The sequence below is a fragment of the Solanum stenotomum genome, chromosome 9 (genome assembly GCF_019186545.1).
Source record: "Solanum stenotomum isolate F172 chromosome 9, ASM1918654v1, whole genome shotgun sequence".
Taxonomy (NCBI): Eukaryota; Viridiplantae; Streptophyta; class Magnoliopsida; order Solanales; family Solanaceae; genus Solanum; species Solanum stenotomum.
In genome coordinates, this window is record NC_064290.1 from 54,376,734 (window position 1) to 54,397,323 (window position 20,590).

General features: G+C 32.0%; 3 protein-coding genes across 4 annotated transcripts; all 3 read right to left on the reverse strand.

Moving 5' to 3' along the window:
* Positions 1-501: 501 nt before the first annotated feature.
* LOC125875536 (uncharacterized) lies at positions 502-6,275 on the reverse strand. Of its 2 annotated transcripts, none has more exons than XM_049556522.1 (9): positions 6,069-6,275; positions 5,591-5,641; positions 4,170-4,191; positions 3,913-4,027; positions 3,394-3,426; positions 2,186-2,311; positions 1,423-1,529; positions 1,258-1,329; positions 502-970 (listed from the first exon to the last, which is right to left on the reverse strand). In XM_049556522.1, exons 1-9 carry the CDS (start codon positions 6,210-6,212, stop codon positions 609-611), a joined length of 1,032 nt encoding a protein of 343 aa, XP_049412479.1. In that variant the 5' UTR covers positions 6,213-6,275; the 3' UTR covers positions 502-608. The 2 variants fall into 2 exon arrangements, with proteins under 2 accessions (XP_049412479.1, XP_049412478.1); XM_049556521.1 differs by having other exon boundaries at positions 3,394-3,447.
* Positions 6,276-8,514: 2,239 nt separating this feature from the next.
* LOC125877666 (putative cysteine-rich receptor-like protein kinase 16) lies at positions 8,515-13,201 on the reverse strand. Its single transcript, XM_049558895.1, has 7 exons — positions 12,022-13,201; positions 11,315-11,488; positions 10,876-11,033; positions 9,960-10,170; positions 9,407-9,644; positions 9,021-9,171; positions 8,515-8,934 (listed from the first exon to the last, which is right to left on the reverse strand). Exons 1-7 carry the CDS (start codon positions 13,199-13,201, stop codon positions 8,626-8,628), a joined length of 2,421 nt encoding a protein of 806 aa, XP_049414852.1. The 3' UTR covers positions 8,515-8,625.
* A 1,925-nt stretch (positions 13,202-15,126) lies between these two features.
* Positions 15,127-17,620, reverse strand: LOC125877048 (class V chitinase-like). The gene is made up of 3 exons (XM_049558355.1): positions 17,130-17,620; positions 15,966-16,604; positions 15,127-15,386 (listed from the first exon to the last, which is right to left on the reverse strand). Exons 1-3 carry the CDS (start codon positions 17,578-17,580, stop codon positions 15,346-15,348), a joined length of 1,131 nt encoding a protein of 376 aa, XP_049414312.1. The 5' UTR covers positions 17,581-17,620; the 3' UTR covers positions 15,127-15,345.
* Positions 17,621-20,590: the final 2,970 nt, after the last annotated feature.

The following is a 20,590-nucleotide window of genomic DNA, read 5'->3' on the forward strand; positions in this document are numbered from 1 at the left end:
TTTTGGAAAATGCAATGGAAATAACTATAGTTAATAGTAATGATAAATTAGGAATTAAATAACAAATTATTTCTTGATTTTTTAATCTGGACAAGTAAAAGTAGATATTTAGTTTTTAGTGTAGTGAACAAGTAAAAATGGATGAAGGGAGCAACTTATTCAAGTCTTTGGAAAATGAGAATTATGAGTCTTCCATAGATCAACCTACCCTAGTTTACTCTTTTCTTTATTTTTCTTGTAGTTTAAGACTATAGGACTTTAGTGTAAAACAAGCAATATAATGCATTGTTTGTACTTTAGAGCTTGTGGTCCAACTTGAATAAATGTTTTGTTTTTCTTTTAGTTCAAGATATAATTGCATTGTGCATGTTCTGGCATTGTAGAGTTCTCATTTATATTGTGAAAGTTAATATAAATTCTTGTAGGAGAAGAGCTTAGATAAAAGTTGTGGGAGTTATGGTATGAACAAATTGGACTAACTTCCCTTTGAACAACCAAGCATTAAAATCTCAATGCAAACAAAGTCATAAATAATGATCATATATTTACATAATATTAAGTTACTTTTGAATACCAATTTAAGTGACATTTGTTCCTCAAATAATATATTACAAAAGAGATGCATGGAGTGAACCTCTGTTTGGACTGCTAAACAGTATATGTTCCTCCTCTAATCTTGTTTCGTCTCCAATAACAGAAATCCAGGTTTCTGCTATCTTCTCCACTCTTCCGTTTGAAATTTCTGCTATGGTGAACGCTCGTGATGTTCCTTCAGATTCTGCTGTCAAAGATGAGGGTCTGACTCGTGGAACAATAGCTCCGTTCAAGTATATGATATTATCATTTCCAACCACTATCATTTTGCGAAGGCCATTTCCAGAAGCAAGCTCTTTGTGCATGTGACCGAAAATGACCAAAGGGACCGAATATGGAGAAGCCTCTTTTAATTTGGCTAAGGCTTGTGCTAGATCTGCACAAAATGTAACAATCATATGCTCATAAAACAAATTGTTCCATCGAAGTTGAGAGGATTTAATTATATTACTCTCATCAGAAAAAGTGACCTGGAGAGGTCATAGGTTCGAGCTGTGGAAACAACCTCTTGCAGAAATGCAGAGTAAGACCGAGTGTAATAGACCATTGTGGTCCATCCCTTCCCCAAGCGGGAGCTTAGTGCACCGGGTCATCGGGATAAATGGGGTGTGTACAGATGAATCAAGGGCTTCAGTAAGAAAGATATCAATTCATAAGTATTACCTGGGTCACCATGGTCACCCCCATCAATAAACCAGTCTCTTCCGCAGATGTCATCCACGTTAGCACCTAGCCCTGCATCTCCCTACTCTTAATACTTAAACCACAAAAATTTCCCGCAACGGGCAGAAGTACCTCAACAAAATACTACTTCAGAAAGCTATCCACCTGTTGGACCATTATGAGCAAGGAATATAATTGAATGATCCTCTGGAGTGCCCATGGCAGCTTGTAAGATTCTCTCAGCACTTCCATCCATATCACGGACTCCATACCTAAGAAGGTAAAATTGTAATGTAAAGTTACAAGCACCATCTAAGCTACATCCAGAGTGTTATAGCAGAAACTTGATATTGCAGATATTATTTGCATGATATTGCGCTATTTGGCTAGGGCTGCTTCTGATATTAGGCACAAGAGGCAAAGAAAAAATTCACTAAATTGGTTTTAGCCTATATTGGTATATGGAAAGTTTTCCTTTCCGATCAGAGCATTTTGAAAAAGATTATATCAAGTAATTAAGTTATTTCCATAGTTTATGCTATAAGAACACTCCACAGCTAGAAGAAGAATATGGAAAAACATGTGGAGAGTGACCAGAAACAAATTCAGCCATTTTGTTGATGACTTGTAATGTATTTTTCTAGCATTTGCGGAAAAGAAATTGTGAATTAGGCATATAAATTTTGAAGACTATAAAGAGTCGATGTCTACATTGGAGAGGTACGCTTATGCCTCTACAAAAACAAAATGCATCAGAAACTTCAAACTGTAAGTTCCGAAATATTGGTTCTAGCAAATTAATAGGCAACACTAAACATGCTTAGATACTCAGGCTAAGCAGCATTCACCAATTATAGAAAAAATTACGATGAAAAGTCGATGTGCATTGAAGAGTAAATAACTAACAAACTAGATTAGGACCACAAACCTTGCTTTAAGAAGCTGTTTCCGAAATAAGGGCCTACCACCACAAGAAAAAGGTCGTCCACCAACAATACTGAGTTTTAGTGTTGGGAGATCCATCCGACGGTAACCAACATGCTCATCACCAAGACTGACCATTATAAATAGTCAGCACACCAACAAGATAACTTTTACATTATAAGTACTTTTCCTTTTATTATGTATGATGGGACATAAAATAGGTCAAGACAGAAATCCTTCATTATGGGAAGGACTTAGCTGTCCGATTCATTTTTCTGGTATTCAGCTCTTCATATAAGCAGATAACAAGGAAAAGTAAAAAAGGAAATTGTCCTTATTCAGAACATGGATACGAACTAATGTTTTATCATGATTTTTCTTTGGTTAAGACCTGACTTACAAACCAATCTTAATCTTTGTTTTCCCCTCAATTATGATAAGTAAGATTGTATTCAAGGTAGTTCAGTAGTTGATGCCTCAAATACTTTCCAAGATAAAATCAGAATCCAAGGAATTGAACCATCAGACAAATTCATATGCCAGATAGTTGAATTTAAAGGGAAATCTTTGCAACATGAGCCAGAATCTCAGAATCAATCTTTGTTCACTGGTCTGGGGTTGAATCAATCATGACTCCTTATGCCGAGAAAGACTTATTCAGCAAACATAGATTTTAGGACTTAGTTCGGATTACTTGTGGCAATTAAATTTATAATTTGCCAAATTTAAGTGAACCTTTTAAGTGCTCATAAAATTAAGCTTGTGGCATCTCTTAATACCTGCATATGGATAATTGCCCAGCCAAAGAGATCCCATTCTTTATAGTTATATTGCTATCTTTTCTTTTAACTGCAAATATTTTCCAGATGTGCAGATATGCACATGTTTTTGTTGCGTGATCTTTTCTTTTTCATAACCTGCTTAGTACATGTGTTGGATGCGCCTATTCCAACCACTAGCAGACGTACCAAGAGGACCTTTCTGGATCCTGGCTATTTATTTTCTATCTTGAAATGACCTATCTTATCATCTATCTTCCTTACTTCTGAGACAAAGTGGTATCGAGATTGTGCAGAACACAAGATGGAAGGTCATGCCAAAGTAAGAAACTGACAGTCTTAAACATCATAAACAAGTACATAGCTATGCTATTTAACATATAGATGTATAAATTTATTGAAACTAAATAATTATATATCTCAAAAGACATACCATTCCAGCTGAAGTTGAACAGCATCTTTTTCCCTACAAATTGAACAGCACACACTAAGAAAAAAAGAAGAAGTGGATGAATTCAGAAAACTAGTTAAGAGGTAGAACATCTCACTATTAGAGAAAAATATTTTGTCGAGACATGCTAACTAAGTGGACAGGAAAAAAATGAGCCTGACAATATGTTTCATCCCTTTTTGATACTTCATATTTTGTCATTATGTTGTTTACAGTTAATGCTCGAAGTTTCTGGGGAAGTTATGTTTCAAGGAAAACATCCTTTAAATTTATCAATGATTTTCCACGGGCTCTACCACCAAAATCAATGCTAATTAATCCTACTTACACACTACTACAGTTGTCACCCCATTTGCCATTATCAATAACAACCTTCATGAAGCCACAACACTAATACGACCACCCTATCTACCAGAGTTTGAAGTCCAACAAATAATGGAAAATGAATGAGAAAGTGATTTTTTCCTCTAAGCAGTCGGATAAAATGGAACTCGGACTTACTTCCCAGAGAACTTTTGAGTATTCCATGCGTCATGGTTCCCTAGAATAACAGCTTTGGTGATCTCTAGATCTGCAATGCTTCGGACTAGATCCACATTTTCATTCCCAAAATCCCCTGAAGCAAGGACAAAATGAAGTGAACCGATAATTCTTCCAATCAAACCTGGCTAATGAATGAAACATAGTAGGTGAAAGAATACAATAACTATGTAGTATGCATTGTGGATAAATAGATGGGAGATTATTAGAAAACATGCCTGTAAAGAGCACCAAATCTGGCTGCAATTTTCACACAACAAAAATCATTAGCTGACAGAAGGAAACAAACCAAAATATGTTATAAAAGAAAAGCAAAAGGATTTTTCCAGAGAAGGTCTCCATTGTCCCAAGAAAGAAAGAAAAAGTGGAAACACTAGGGATCCTCCCAAAAGTTTGGTTTCTAAAATTAGTTTTCATAATGAAGCTTGCATTTCACGATCTCTCATGGTTAAGTTGTACGCCTATAACATTTTTATAAAAAATAATAGAAATCATTCCTCAAAACTACACAAAAGCACGGATGGGCAGATAAAGATCATTTCTTCCATGTCAAAAAAGCGGGATGGAGAAGAAACTCTGAAGCAACACTCAGATTTTTATTTCTCAAAATCTTCTTGAACACTGAACTGCAATTAAGTGTGTAGAATAAGTCATACTCAAAGCATATCCACTGCTCAGAGAGGAGAAAGTTAGCAGCAATTGCTAATTATCCACTAAAGAGAGGAATAAAGTATGAAGATACTTTCCACATTTTCGATCAAATTATTTTTGTTTCATAAACATATGAATTAATTTTGATAGTCATGATACCTTTACTTTCCTTCCAACTAAAAACCTTCGTAGAATAGCAGAGCGGGACACAATTAATTTACAAAATTAAGTGTTACACAACAAAATACAGCTATGGTTCAGTTTGGAGAGGCAAAGAGCAAAGGAAATATAAGACCCAAAAGCAAGACATGTAAGGCTTCATAATTTGTAGTCATCTATCCTCCTGTGCAACATCTACGCAGGACATGTTTTTAATCAGCCAGGCTATTCAGATGCAACTTTAGCATGGCAACTGTTCCATTAAACAAGATAATACTTGCCATTGCGAGAAAGCATTATGCGAGTATACAAAAAATACGACGACGTTCCATACCACGAATTATTAATGCATACTACAATACTTGGTGTACATGTTAAGACTAATAACAATTGGCAGTCAAGAGCTTCAAATTTAAGGAAAGTTTGGCTTCCTTTTTAGTTAATTAATCCAATTCAGAGAGCTTCCATTGAGATTATAAACCAAATTCTAGCTCTGTTTGGACACATATTTAACAGCTAATAGAATCAAAGTCCATGCAAAGTGAGCTCGAAGTACTAAACTAGTAAACTTTGGATAATTCACTGGGAAACAATATCGGAACAATCCTTCAACAGTTTAATGGTTAGTAGATGTGATTTCTGTTACTTTGGCCAGATTATTTTGTGAACTACAATTTCCCCAAAAAGAAACTAGCTTTTCAACAGTTCAATGGTTAGTAGAAACTAGCATATTCACGATAAACAATACCTCAATAATCCTAGCACAAAAAGAATATTTCCCCAAAAAGAAAAGCTAGAATAAATTAAACAAAATAAAGATGCCAAGTACCTTCAAGAGTTGAAGAGCCTTCCTATCTTCTTCAAGGTTCCAATCATCATGCTTCACAATCCCCATCATTTCCACAAAAAGGATAGTAACACAAAGTCAACACATACAAATTTGCTACTACTATTTAAACTGATTCAAATCACAAAATGAAAGTAATCTCATTATTAGCTAGTGTTTGGCTATAGAGTTGGGGAGTAGATTTTGAAATTTAACTTGAAATATTTTTCAAGGAATTGTCTCGCAAAACTTCAAATTCCAAAAATCACAACTTCAAAAACGCAAATTTTTAAGTTTCAACTATGGCGAAACGGGAGACTTCAGCAGCAAATGGAAAATGCTAGCAGTAATTCAAAAACTCCAGGCTACTATAGAGATATTGAAGCATATTATACAGTCGCTAATATGAGGTTAAAAACGCGAGGGTTTGAAGGAAAATGCGGAGCTAAAATTATTGAAGGATATGAAATTGATAGCTTACGACGTCGCCGACGACAACGATTCGGACGGAAGATGCCATCGGAAAGTGACCTCCGGCGAGTTTTGACGGCGCTGGATGACGGACGGGGCCGGTAATGCCACGGAATTGAGTCGGCGCGTGTAGCAACGTGCTGCCGTTGAACATATAGACGTGTTTGCCAACAAATTTTCGGAGGGCAACTAAATTAACTGTTCAATTTCTATTTGTTTTTGAAAGTCGAATATATATATATACTAGATATGAGACCCCGTGCCNTCCAACTCTCACTTCTAAATAAGAGTAATATATCACTTAAATCAATAAGATCAAACTGAGGGGTGAAGTTAGTTAGGATCGAGGGGGCGTGAAGCTTGTTATTTTTTATGTGTATATTATAGATCTATATTGTGTATTGTGTTTCGATTAATTTGGTTGTTATTATTATTTCTTTTTTTAAGATGTTATACTTCTTTTGTTATAGGAGATGTTATACTATTTTTTATGTCATCATTATTTTCTATTTTTTAAAAATTAAGGTTTGATGCACTTAAATTGAAGATCTTTTGAAAAGAGTTTCTCTACCTCCTTGAGGTAATAGTAAATGCTACGTACACTCTAACCTTTTGCAGACTTCACTTAATGGAATTTCACAGACTATATTTTTCTCTTTGTTATTGTCTATATAGTAGATGTTGATTATTTCAATGTATGTTTTTTAAAAAATATGAAATATAATTTAATATTTAAACTAGTTAAGGTATAAAGTTCTAAAATATAATTAATAATTTATGTATATTTATGCCAAACTCGTAAGCAAATAGATTTGTTATCTTTGGATTACGCGGTGATCGGAAGGTCACTTGTTCAAATAACTTCTGATAGAATTTAGGATAGAACTGTGTATAATAAATTCTTCGATCCTTTTCGTGAACCCATACATATATGGGAGCTTGTTGAAGGTCAAGAAGGAGAACTACAAATCTTACGAGACATATAAAGGATGAATATGAATAGTAAATTTTAACTTTATACTATATTTTTGACTATCTTGTGTAGTTTATATATATATCATGGTGTGTGGGCTAGATTGTGCTATCTCGACTAATTCATAAGATACTGGCCACTTTTCACCAGCAACATAGTAACTCTATTTCAATGGCGGAGCTAGAACTTCGACTAAGAGGTGTCAAAATATAAAGAAGTTAAGGAGTGTAAATATGTAATATATATACTTAAAAAATATTTTTACTCTAGCTATAATTTTTCGACGAAGGGGCGTCGATCGACACCCCTCAACTATATGTGGTTCCGCCACTGTGACTATCCACTCAGGTTAGCTTCAAAATTTGTTTGTTCAAGGGTAGGATGTGAAGGTTTGTGTATGTACACAACATTGTCCTTATCATTGTGAGATAGAGAAGATATTTTCAGAAGACCCTTGATTTAAAAGGAAAGTATTCGACACAAGATTGTAACTAAAGAGACAATAAAAAAACAAGATACAAAACAAATACAAACGACTGATAGTAATATACATCAAAGAATAAAAAATTAAGGAGGCTAGCTCATTCCCTCTCCCACTTACATAAAATGGGACAAAAAAAGTAAATAACCTTTACACTATCAAGTCACCAATAAATATGGCAAGGTGATAACTGTCCAAAAATAACTGAAATTCATAGTCTCAAAAGTAAGACAAACAACCTACTAATCAAATTAAAATAAATTAATAGAACAAAAAATTCTTTACACTATCAATGTATATTCATCACTCAACCAATAGTGAAATTGTTGCATTGTCAACATCTATTTTCCCCATTTTAATATTGTCAACTTGATCTTCATCTTCTCTACATGTGGAAAATGCAGGCCTCTTAGGGGAATTCATAACTAAATTTTAAATATTCTTGAACATCCTATCCAGTGGATTTTTTTGACACAAATCTAGATTAATTAATGTAAGGTCGAAATATTTAATTTTGACTATAAATTCAGATATCACCACAAAAACAACCTCAATATTCTACTAGGAAATACTTTCTCTTTAATAGATTTACACGACATAAATCTAGATTAATTAATGTGAGGTCGAAATATTTAATTTTGATTACTAATTCGGATATCACAACAAAAACAACATATTCAGGTGTAATTCTATAACTGGAGTATGGGCCTTGGGAGAGTAGGATATACATAAATTTTACGTCTACCTTTTGTGGGGTGGGATAGAAAAATTGTTTCTGATAGACCCTTGACTCAAAAAATGAATTTAGATCTACATTAAATAAAAATTTACATAATAAAAAAAAAATACAAGTCAATGTAACTAATGATTCATATAATATTTATAAATTAGAAGTTTGAAAATATATTGTCAAAGAAAAAAAAATTGACTCCTCAAATAGTAACACCTTCGTGTAAAATGAGACAAGAGGAATAGATAAATGATCTTTACACTTCAAATCACCAATAAATACGATTAGGTAGTAAACGTCTATAAATAATTGGGATTTGTAATTTCGAAAATAAGACAAATTACCTACTAATCGGATTAAATCAATCGCAAAAGAGTAGCATATCATCTTGCAACCAATTGTGTAATTGTTGCATTGTCAATGTCTAATTCGCCATTTGGAATATTATTGCCAACTTGATCTTCATCTTGTCTTGTAGAAAATGCAGGCCTCTTTGGGGAATTCATAACTAAATTTTCAATATTTTTGAACATAGATGAAATTTCCAACATTGTAGGCCTATCCAATGGATTTTTCTGGACACATAATAATGCAATTTGCATGCATTTTAATAGTTTACAAGAATGTGTTGTATCATCAAGTGATTGATCCATAAATTCCATGCCTTCACCATCTTTCCACATCTCAAATGCCTGTATTATTATTTTTAATATTAATTACTGGTATATAACATAAATTAAATCTCAATAATATATATGAATTTATATTCACAACTCACATAATCAAGAAGGTCTAAATTGTCATCTGGACCATAGTAACAAGTATTCTTTTTCCCACTTATGATTTGAAGAAGAAGTACTCCAAAACTGAAAACATCAGATTTTGTTGAATATCTGCCTTCAATTGCATATTCAGGTGGAATATAACCCCTACAACACATTACAAATTAAATAAATATATACATAAAAATTAAGATTTGAGCTGTGGAATCAGTCACTGATGCCACATGCTAGTTTCAGGATAAACTGCTTACATCACACCCTTTAATGTGTCAACCCTTTCTTAAACCCTACGTGAACATGATGTGTTTTGTGCATCGGTTATTTTTCTTTAATCAATATATATAAATAAATTTAATTCCAAAAAATTATGTATAATACTTACTTTGTTCCAACTATTTTGTTGGTATTTGCTTCAATTGCATCTTTCTTGAAAATTCTTGCCATTCCAAAGTCAGAAATCTTTGGTTTCATTTGTAAGTCCAATAGAATATTGCTGGCTTTTATATCTCTATGAATAATTGTTAATCTTGAATATTCTTGGAGGTATAATAGCCCTTGAATAATCCCTTCAATTATTTGCACTCTTTTTTCCCAATTTAGAACCAATCTTCTCACTTGATCTACATGTGGAAATACAAATCAAGTTGATCAAAAAACATATAAATACAAATTGTAATTAGTATATATTAAGATATATAGATAATCGGAGTTTGATCTCATGTGTCTGCAAATTAAAGAAAAAAGGAGGTCAATCAAATAGCCACATATTCTATATATTATCATCGAAAAATAGTTAATTGTTTAACAAATTTTCAGACACTGATTATTTTTCAATAAATACATAGCCCATACGATAATGTAAAAATATTTTTACGATGTATATAAATTAAACTCAATATAACATGGGAAAAAAAGAAGGGAAAAGAATGACTTACTATAAATGTAGTAATCCAAGCTCTTGTTGGGCATATATTCATAAATCAACATTTTTTCTTCATTTTCAATGCAAAATCCCACAACTTTTACAAGATTTATATGTTGTAATTTTGCAGTAAGAATCACTTCATTTTCAAATTCTTCAAATCCTTGAGATGAAGTCTTTGATAGCCTTTTCACTGCTATTTCTCTCCCATTTCTCAATTTTCCCTATATGGATTAATTAAGAAATGCTTGATTTAAAAAATAAAATAACATTGGTACATGTATATAAAAGATAATTTGGAAATCATAAAGTAAAGAAAAAGGAAAACTGCAAGTAAAAATGATATTTAAAAGCTATTAATCAAACTATATAGTTGGCTTAATTTTCACTTTTTAATTAGACTTAGAAAAAGTAATATTATATGGCAATTTGATTAGTTGCTTTCATGAGACTTTAGTGTGAAATGAAAGAGTTGACTATGGTGTACATGTTGTTAGTGTAACGTGACAAGTTGGCTAGGATGGATAGGATTCTTCAGCTGTTGATTAGAACATCTCGAGTTTAAGTCATGAAAATCAGAAAATATTTGATATGAAATATTTTTTTTCTTTTAATGAGTCTTATGTAATGTGAAAAGAAATAACCAAATATCTAGTGGACATCAAAAGAAGAAAACCATGAACCGGCACAACTCGATTTGGACTAATAATAGCCTGATTGACTAAACTTTTGCCCAAAAACTACTTATTTTGAAAGTGTTTTTTGTCATAAGTGTTTTTGTGAGGAGTTACCAATTTGTTTTGACTAATTATTTTGAAATGCCACATTTAAAAATATTAGAACAATACTTTGTGCTTGGTCAATATTTCAAAAATGCTTTCGAAAAAACTTATCATTTTTTTCTAAAATGAAACAAAATGTTGATGTACCTTGTAAACAGGTCCATATCCACCTCTTCCAAGCTCATTTTCAACTGAAAAATTATTTGTAGCTTCCTTCATCTCATCAAAAGTGAATATTTGCAGTGTCCTAGTTTCTTCATCTCCTTTTTCTTCATTATTGTTGCTTCCAATTTTGTTCCTTGGCACTTAAAAAAAAAGGAAAGAATAATTTTAGAAATTTGTAATGATAGAAAAATGTGTATATCTTTTTTAACGAACTAATAAGGAAATAGTGACACATAAATAAAACAGAGAACAACAATAACATATCCAATGTAGAGAAGGTAGGATGTACATTGATTTTACCTACCTTTACCGTTACGAGGTAGAGGAGGCTGTTTCTGATACACCCTTAGCTCAAAAGAAAGATATATATAGACGAAAGATTGTGAATAAATAAAGAGAGAATAACAATTTAAAGAATTACCTCGGAATTTAAGTATTTTTCTCCTTCGAAGACACCATAGTGTAAAGATAAGCAACAACAACATCAATAGAGATACCATTGGAATCAAAATGAGAATCAGTCGATTGAGTGTTTTCTTCTTCTGCATACTAGCTGATTGATCAATAGCTCCCACTTCTTGTATATCTTTAACTTCTAACAATGAAAAAAACACAAATTGTTGAGACATTGGCCTTATCGGATCGAGGTTAATTCAGATTAGTTGGACAAGTGAATTTCTTGTTAAAGAAAATAAGGATTTTAGGTCAAACATAACCTTAAAGCTAGTTCATGAGGTAAGAGTCGCCCAAAATTCATATAGACAGAGTAAGTCACCCATTCACAAAATCAATGTGGGAATTCTAACACCCCTCGCACGCCCAAGCCTGCCAAATGTAGGGCAAACAACAAACTACGTTGACCCAACATTGAGACAAGTCTAACTCTGATATCATAATAAGAAATGGACGTTGAGTCTGACTTAACTCAAAAGTTAGCTCATGAGGTTAGAAGCAGATCCAAGATTTAAAGTTAGGTTCTTACAACGACCTCAAGTTAATAATTAACTAACTAGGTTCATAGTCAAATATCTATACACTTAATGAAGTACGTTCTTAGTATGTTGTACTCTAGATTCGCCTCAACATGAGATAAGAATTGCGTAAAATCATATAAAGAGAAGAAATTACCTAATGCAGCAGCCTGAGAAAGAATAGAGGTATAGTCATATGAGACTTGCCATGCCACATATCCCTTCAAATTCTTCTCTTTTGCATAAGAAACTTTGGTTTTCACTGCCTCAACATCATCAAAACCAACCCAAGTTGTACCAATAGAGACATAATTCATCACATAAGTTGAATTATACGTTGAATTTTTAGCGCGATATTTTATCATGTCTCTCTTGATACTATTGAATTCCAATATACCATTTGTACTCGCGAATGGCTCCTTTTCACCTTCAGTACCATACAGAGGATCTTTTGGCCCTGGCCCTATTCCCTCCGCGCCAATTTGGTTATTTTTTGGACTAACCAATGTCCATACATAGCCAAAAAATGGCAATCCTAACACAATCTTTTCACTAGGGAAACCAGATTTGATCCAAACGTTAATCCCATAATCAGTATTCAAAGTATCTTTTGTTGAATCACCATACAATGCTGAAGCAGGGGATGTGTAATTTGTTGTCCCTGGATCATAGTAATCAAATGCAAAAATATGTATCCAATCCAAGTTTTTCCTCATTGACTCAATTGGAAAACTCAAATCTTGAATAAATGGTGTGTATTGACTTGCCATGGTCAAAATAAGTCGCGTTTTTTTCGACTTCTTTGACTCTAGATCAATAGCTACTCTCCAATCATCCAAAAGGGTAGCCACATTCGACATGTCTAGCGATGAAGTAGGCCACATCCAGCAGAAATCAAGTCCATCAAAGCCATAAAATCGCGCGACTTCAATAGATGAGTCAATAAAATATTTTCTTGTAGGGAAGTATGTGCTTGACATTAATAGGTACATCTCTGATCCATAAGAAGATTGATCATTTCCACCTATTGATAAAATTGTCTTGATTGATGGATTTTTCATTTTGACAATGTTATTGAAGTTTCTAAGTTGCTCATCATTTGATGTTGTGACAATCAAGTAATCTGTTGATGAGTTGAATGCCATTTCAGCATAGCCATATATGATGTGTGTGTAAAGAGATGAATTTATGCTTTGGATATTAGAAGGATTTGTTGTGTCATATTGCCAATAACCAGCTTTTATCCATGTTTCATCTAATGCTATTGATTTGTGTAGTTGGGATTGAAGAATTGTGTGTAAGAATAGAAGAATGGCAATGTTTTTGATCAATGCCATAGAATGAAGTACATTAACTAATTAAAGAAGCATTTAACTTATATATATAAGGCATTGACCACCAAGGGGTAGTTGTGATATAGAACTATTTTTACTATTAACGTCAAATACCAAATTGAAGACAATAAAATATACACAAATCTTATCTTATCTTGTAATATAGAACTATTTTTAAAAGTAATGCGAGTTTAAAGAAAATAGAGTGTAAACAAATTTCAATATAAGAATAATATTTTTTAATAGATAATCAATTCAACACGTTAAATAAATGTGGATATAAAATAGAAAATAAAAATATTGATCAGCTAATAATATGACTTTGTATTCCCTTCCTTACCTTTTTTACTATGCACTTTTTCACTTTCAATATAATATTTTAATTTATTTAATTGAAGTTGACGTGATCAAAATTGTCTTGCAATTTCCACTCAAACTTTACATTCTCTCTCCTTTTGGTTCGTCATATTATTATTATTTTTCGAAAATGATGTGACATTTTTATTTTATTATTTATTTCAACAATTAGTTTAGAAAATATCTATCATAAATAGAGTACTATAAACTATCATTATATGATATTATATTATAATAATAGTGTATTTCGATTGCACTTTGTTTTTTTCCGATGTATTCTTTTCGTTTAACATTAAAAAGAAAATACAAACAATGAAATTATAAATCGAAAGTGGATTTAAGCTTAGGAGGTAGAGCAAAAATCAGTGGCTTTCTGCTTCTCAATCTTATTAAGTTTCCGATCATACTTCAGATTTTTTTTCAGTCGTGGGAACAAACTCTTCTTTATTGATAGTTGTTACGTATTGTTTCATAATGTATTGTATGGAATTATATTATGTTGTATGATATTGTGCTGTATTGTTTTAATGAATACAGTGTTTGAATAGATTAATTATATCGTTCTCCATCGTCACATAATGTCACATATCAATAATTTGAATGATAAACCTACAAGAAAAATAGGATACATGGTAGAGAGCGAATATTCGTAAGTCGTAGACGTTTTATTTTGTTTTATTATTTTCATTGATAGCCACTTTAGTCAAATTTTTAATTTAATTTTCTTATATTAATTAAATTTCACGTACTGGCAACAACGCATGCTACGGTAAGTCAACAGAGAATAGTTGACTTTAAATGTTGACTGACTAAAGTCAACTACAATATTTATATAATAATTTTGGAAAATAAGTAAAAAGAATCAAAGAAAATCATAGACAGCTATTGGAAATAAAAGTCTTGTGCAATTTTCAGCAATATACAACTTTGCTTTTAACATTTGTTCACATATAGGTAGGTGAAGATGAGGTGTGTTGAATGGTGAGGACTGATCGAGAACGATATGATATTGAATGTGAAATGTCACTTGTGGAACTTGTTTTTTCTACTTTCCTCCACTAAGAAAGTCATTTACCTCATTTTTAAGTGATTTATTTTCCTAAAAATTTATTTTAACCAAATTGAGAATTTCTACTAACCAAATTTATTTTCATATTGGAATGAGTATTTGAATGCTTGCCCAAACCAAAGTTATAAATAATAGCTAAACTTTCATTATTGTGACCACTTTTGGGTACGTAGAGATGATCTGGTACATCAAATATTAATTTACATGATGTTATAAACCTTTTAATCTATGTTAGGGGCGATGATATTGAGATGATAAGGTGGTGATTGGTGGAAATGACTGACTATAATAATTATATGATGATCGACGATAGCATGCATTGATGTAGATGGTTAATGGTGGTTGTTGTACACATTGATGACTAGTAATACTGATTGCATTTAAATTGTGGTGACTTGTGACAAAAATACGTAGTTTCGATGACAATCGTGGTGATGACTGATGAGTGGAAAGTTAGTGCTTGTGATTAAGACAAAAATTAATATGTATCAGATGTTACACCAAACTAATAAATACATAATAACTGTTTGGACATATATAAGTATTGCGTATCATAATTAATTAATATCTATTTTTATTTTATTAAATAACTTAAATTTTATAAACTAAAACATCCAATATGATACATGGATTTATTTATTTTATACGTCATGGTTCACATATTTTGTCACTTTATTATAAGTAGTGCTACGTGACAAATTAAACACAATTACATATTCCATCATTTCACAGCTTGAGGTGGTGCTCCCCATGTTTGTGAAGCTGCAAGAATTAAAAGTGGTAGAAGATTAGAAAAAATAATTAAGAATATAAGGCAAATGAAATTAATCTTGGAAGTCAATAATCTAATAATTCAAAAATTCCTTTTGTTGTCCAAATAAACCAAACGATTTCCCGTAATGTGTTACTACAACATTTTAAATTAGGAAACAAAAAAATAAATTTATTCTATACTCAAAAAGTTTCAATATATATTATGGTATTTTAGGACAGGCAAACTTTTATAACATTAATGATATCTAAAATTTCACAAAATTATCAATGAAAATTAACAATATATAAATGATCATGCATTCATTGAAATCTCATGAGAAAACACAGATAAAAAATGATGTCTTTTTATTATTAAGTACAAAAAAAGAAAAATTAAAGAAAATGTGGGGAAAACTTCTATTTTTCAAAACGGTGGATAATCGAAGAAAAGAAAAAAGAAAAACTACTAATATACTTGAGTGTATACCCAAAAACACTATAAAAAAGGGGGTAAAAAGCTCCTACAATTTTTTTTACTACTAAAAAATACTTAAATATTTCTTTCAACGATGAAGAAAAATTACTAACCTGTTTTAGAAAGTCCCCAATTTTGGTCTGCTGCCACGTGCCACGCAAAGTAACCATGCAATCCTCTACCTTTAACATAGGTAACCTTATTTCTAACGGTTTGAATATCATCATAACTAATCCAAGTATTACCAGAATAACAATAATCTCCAACGATCGTTGCATTATACACTGTTGTGGCACGATTTTGTACTATATAATTCCTGATTTGAATATAAGTCATCGATCCATCATCGATCGAACCAGCACTCGATTTACCATTTGCAGGAGCCCTAAGTCCATGATTATTAGCATTAACCAATTGCCAAGCATAGCCATAAAATGGAATTCCAAGAACCAATTTTTGTGCTGCAACGCCTGCTTGAATCCATGAAGCAATCCCATCACTACCACTCACGTGGCTCACGGGGTCAAATAATTGTGCATGTGAATTGGTTTGTGATGGTGACCAGTTCGGTCCGTAGAAGTCATATGACATGACATTGAGCCAGTCTAAGTTTCGAGCCACAGATTGAACTGGATAGTTCAAACCATTGACTCGGGGTGTGTTGGAAACAGCCGATGTGAGAAATAGTGATGCCCTACCAGAATTTCTTGCCTCTGTGTTGATGGCAGCACGAAATTCGTCTAAAAGAGTACCTATTTAAGACAATTAAAGAAGTTACAAATGTGTTCCATCGGACATTTTAAATTGGATGGTCACACCATCATTATTTCATATGGAGATCATTAATCAGTGGAGTTAGGTTTTGAATTCAAATTTCGTCTAAACCAATGACAAAGGAATGATTCATATGTTCAACATAACTCAATATTTTAGACAAAGGAGTATGTGTGTGCGAGAAAGAGACATAGTATGTTAAAGAACGACAAAAGCCCCACGTTGGTGGTTAATGAGATGAGTGGACTCGGGCAATCCTCTTTCCTTTAAGCTAGCTTTTGGAGTGTGAGTTAGGTACGAGACCTAATTTCACAACACCCAAAATCGAACAACAAAAAACAAATGATCGTTTAAAATAAATGAAAAATAATTTTCAAAAAATCAATCAACATAATTTACAAATTGGGAGGGGGAGGACGAAATTCCAATACCATATAATTAAATTCCCCGATCCCACCTCATCCCAAAGTAACAAACATATTAGTAAAAAATGATGAACGTACCTAAATTTGCCATGTCTATAGTTGATTCAGGATATTCCCAATCAAGATCAAGTCCATGAAATCCCAGTAGTCTAGCCAATTTTATTGATGAATCAATAAAACTTTTTCTTGAATTTGGTGTTCTTGCCATGACTCCATAAGCTGTTCTATTAGCTCTCCCTCCACCTATGGACAACAAAGTTTTAACCGACGGATTCTTCCCCATAACTGTGCTCGTGAATTGTCTGAATGAATCTTGATCTTCTGGCGATATGACTAATTGATTTGATTGGGGGTTAAGGTTTGCGAACGCACAAAATAGATGTGTGAAAAGAGTTGAATCAATGTTGTTTAAGGATAATCCACTATCCCTAAACCAATACCCTCCTTTAACAACATTATTTTGGCCATTAGAGAAAATTAATTGTTGGAGGAAGAAAAATAAAAAGAAAAGTTTGATGGAATTAGCCATTAAATTGAAGGTTAATTTGGATGATATTTATTTGATTTGTGACTTTGAGTGTATGAACATATATATAAGTTTCAAGAATTGAGTTAATTACAAGATTATTTAATTACTGTCTACCGGCGGCTTTTAAGTTTTAACTAACATTTAAGTACAAAGTGATTGAATTTTCATGCTTCTAAAAATAGAATCGTCAACATTTGCTTATGTATTATAAGCAAATGTTTGAATATGTCGTTTGCAAATTCTTTCGAAATTATTTTTATCATTAATCTTTTTTGAAATAATTATTTAGTAAATAAGTTCTTTTTGTTTTTTGCAGCTTATGAATTGTTTAGATCACGATCTAAAGTTCATTTTTGAGCAAAATTAAAAAATTATGAGAAAATGTTAGATCACGATCTAAAGTTCATGTTTGAGCAAATTTAAAAAATTATGAGAAAATGTTAGATCGATCTAAAAGTTTGAGTTTTATTAGAACATTAGACGACTATTTAATATTTTGTTTGTAAGGTGAGAAATGTATGAGAAAACATAGTTGGATTCGAATCTAATCCGATTCGGAAGGGTAATTCCTTAAAGGCATAACATTTGAGAGTAGGAACAAAATCCAAATTAGATGGGGTTGCACTAGGGATCGATCAGTTCTTAGATTGTTTTTATTTGCGTTGGTGATGGAAGAAATAACATGTTAGGTTGATCATGACTAAAATGGGGTACATGAGGCAGATGCGGAACTGATGATTCATATACAGGTCATCCCTAAGAGAGGGGGCTTCAAGTATGTTGGGTCAATAATTCAAGGAAATAGAAAGATCAACGCTAATGTCACACATTGCATTGGAGCTAGTGGATGAAATATAGGCTCATGTTCAATGTCCTAAACGAATTAAATGAAAGTTTTAGAGTGGTTAATTAGATAAACTATGTTGTACGAGGCAAAATCTTAGTCAGTCAAAAATTTACGCATCCAAAAGATGAAAATAACGAAAAGGAGAATGCTTAGATGGATGTGTCGATATACTAGTATAGATATGTTTAAGAGTGAGGATATACATGATAAGTTGAAAGTGATCTCCATAGTAGACAAGATGCGGATAGCGAGGTTGAAAACGTACACATGAAAAAGAGTTAAACGTCCCAATGAAGAGGTGTGAGAGGTGGACAATGATATATAGGCCCAAGAATAGGTAGAGGTAGATGGGGAAGAATTGGAGAGAGATAATTAGATAGGATATGACATGTACCTAAATAGATTAAATGTTTAACGAATGATAAAAGTTAGCCTATTTTCAAATAATACATAAATAAACTTGACCATTCCAATTAAAAGATTGGTCTTTGATGGATTCTTGAAAAAATGATCATATGTGGTGACTAGCGTTATCTATTTTGTCACGTTATGATGTAAATTAAATTTGAATAGTTTCTTGTGAAAATAGGTTATCTTGGTGAGTTATTTAATTTGGTAATTGTTGACTTTTGAGGGTTATATAGATAATAATAGAGGAAACTACATATTAGGAATCAATTAACTAATCATTTGACTAAATCTAACAACAGCCACATGTAATTAATTTGTTTGATGATGATGAAAAATATGTGTTATATGTACGGCAATTTACAAAGTTTACTCATTCTTGTTGCTGGATATATTACTTTATTAACTAAAAAAAATCTCTATATAACTCATACTCCTCATCTCATTTTATACAAATTAAATATATTTGACTATGTATGGAGGAATGGCTATTCAGATGTTTGAGAGGATGATGATGCAATTTTACCAAAAAGTGTATTGAGATCGGTTCAGTCCATTGATTGTATGTTTTATCATCCAAATACTACTAGTTTTAATATACACATTTTTATAGTGCTAACATTTATTTTTTTAGGAATTTTCAATGTGAAAGACTTGAAAAATTTGAAAGAATAAAGCAAAATATATGAATAAAATTAATTAAAACATCAAAAGTGCTATCAATAACCACTTAAAGAGGTGTTGTCCAATTTAACAAAGAAAAAAAACAAAATAGATATAAATTTAAATTTCTAACCTCACTTAGAGAGGTGCACCCAAATCATCATTGTATTATATGATACTTCGAATTTGGATTCACACATCTATATTTAGACAATTTTTTAGAAATATAACACTACTATATATATATATATAATCTCATAAGAAAAATTTAAGACTCATATAAACTCGAGGAATCCCTTGATATGCCTTGATATGAAGCTTAAGAAATGTAGAAAGACTTGTAATATATTATTAAAAAGTCGATTTTGAGAAAATCAAAGATGATTGCAGCATTTTTTGTATAATTTCTAAATACGTAAACTTTATTATCAACAAAATTAAATATTTTGTGTCTGAATTCACATTAATTTAACCTGCATTCTCCAAATCAAACCACACAAATTAAATCAAAAGGAATAGTATACTCAAATCTTTGGCACCCCAATAGCTCTTCCCTATGGTGTACACATAAATAATAAATACATATATTATGCATTTATCGATTATTTTATTTTGTATGAATTTTTCCTTTTTTTTCTTCTTTTTAAAAGTGTAAAGAAATGTCCTGAACAAATGGGCTGGAGTCTTAGAGTGAGCCCAATTAGGTTGATAGAAGCTTTTAAGGCCCATCAGTAATGGGCTTAGGTAAGTGCCATGTAATACCCAAAGTCTGAACCTATTTCGATTCAAATACTTAATGAAATCTTTGAATTTCATCTTAAAATGTTGATTTTTTTAGCTAGTTTGCTAACCGTGTTGTTCGGGTAAACTTTCGTGGCACTATGACAAATTATTGTTTCTGTTGTGATTTGAACCTGAACCTAAGACGTCATGATTCTCATACCATTTTATTGGATCACAATATGTGGTTAGTCACTAAAGATCATTTTTGGTGTAGTGGTATGTTATTGTTGTTGTTTAATTAGCTTTGGGAAAGCATTTTCACCTCACAAATGTGAATTGAAGTATGATGAATGTGGAGTCATGAATGAT

What these genes read in the sequence shown, in the direction of transcription:
- LOC125875536 (XM_049556521.1), bottom strand. Translation starts at nt 6,212, where the DNA reads ATGTTCAACGGCAGCACGTTGCTACACGCGCCGACTCAATTCCGTGGC. An exon ending in ACTCAAAAGTTCTCTGGGAA is followed by an intron (nt 3,448 to 3,912) that starts GTAAGTCCGAGT and finishes TTTTTTTCTTAG; the next exon opens with TGTGTGCTGTTCAATTTGTA. An exon ending in GGGTGACCATGGTGACCCAG is followed by an intron (nt 971 to 1,257) that starts GTAATACTTATG and finishes CATTTTGTGCAG; the next exon opens with ATCTAGCACAAGCCTTAGCC.
- LOC125877666 (XM_049558895.1), bottom strand. Translation starts at nt 13,201, where the DNA reads ATGGCATTGATCAAAAACATTGCCATTCTTCTATTCTTACACACAATT. An exon ending in CTTGGATTACTACATTTATA is followed by an intron (nt 9,645 to 9,959) that starts GTAAGTCATTCT and finishes TTCCACATGTAG; the next exon opens with ATCAAGTGAGAAGATTGGTT. An exon ending in ATTTAGACCTTCTTGATTAT is followed by an intron (nt 8,935 to 9,020) that starts GTGAGTTGTGAA and finishes ATAATAATACAG; the next exon opens with GCATTTGAGATGTGGAAAGA.
- LOC125877048 (XM_049558355.1), bottom strand. Translation starts at nt 17,580, where the DNA reads ATGGCTAATTCCATCAAACTTTTCTTTTTATTTTTCTTCCTCCAACAA. An exon ending in TATAGACATGGCAAATTTAG is followed by an intron (nt 16,605 to 17,129) that starts GTACGTTCATCA and finishes TGTCTTAAATAG; the next exon opens with GTACTCTTTTAGACGAATTT. An exon ending in TTGGGGACTTTCTAAAACAG is followed by an intron (nt 15,387 to 15,965) that starts GTTAGTAATTTT and finishes TAATTCTTGCAG; the next exon opens with CTTCACAAACATGGGGAGCA.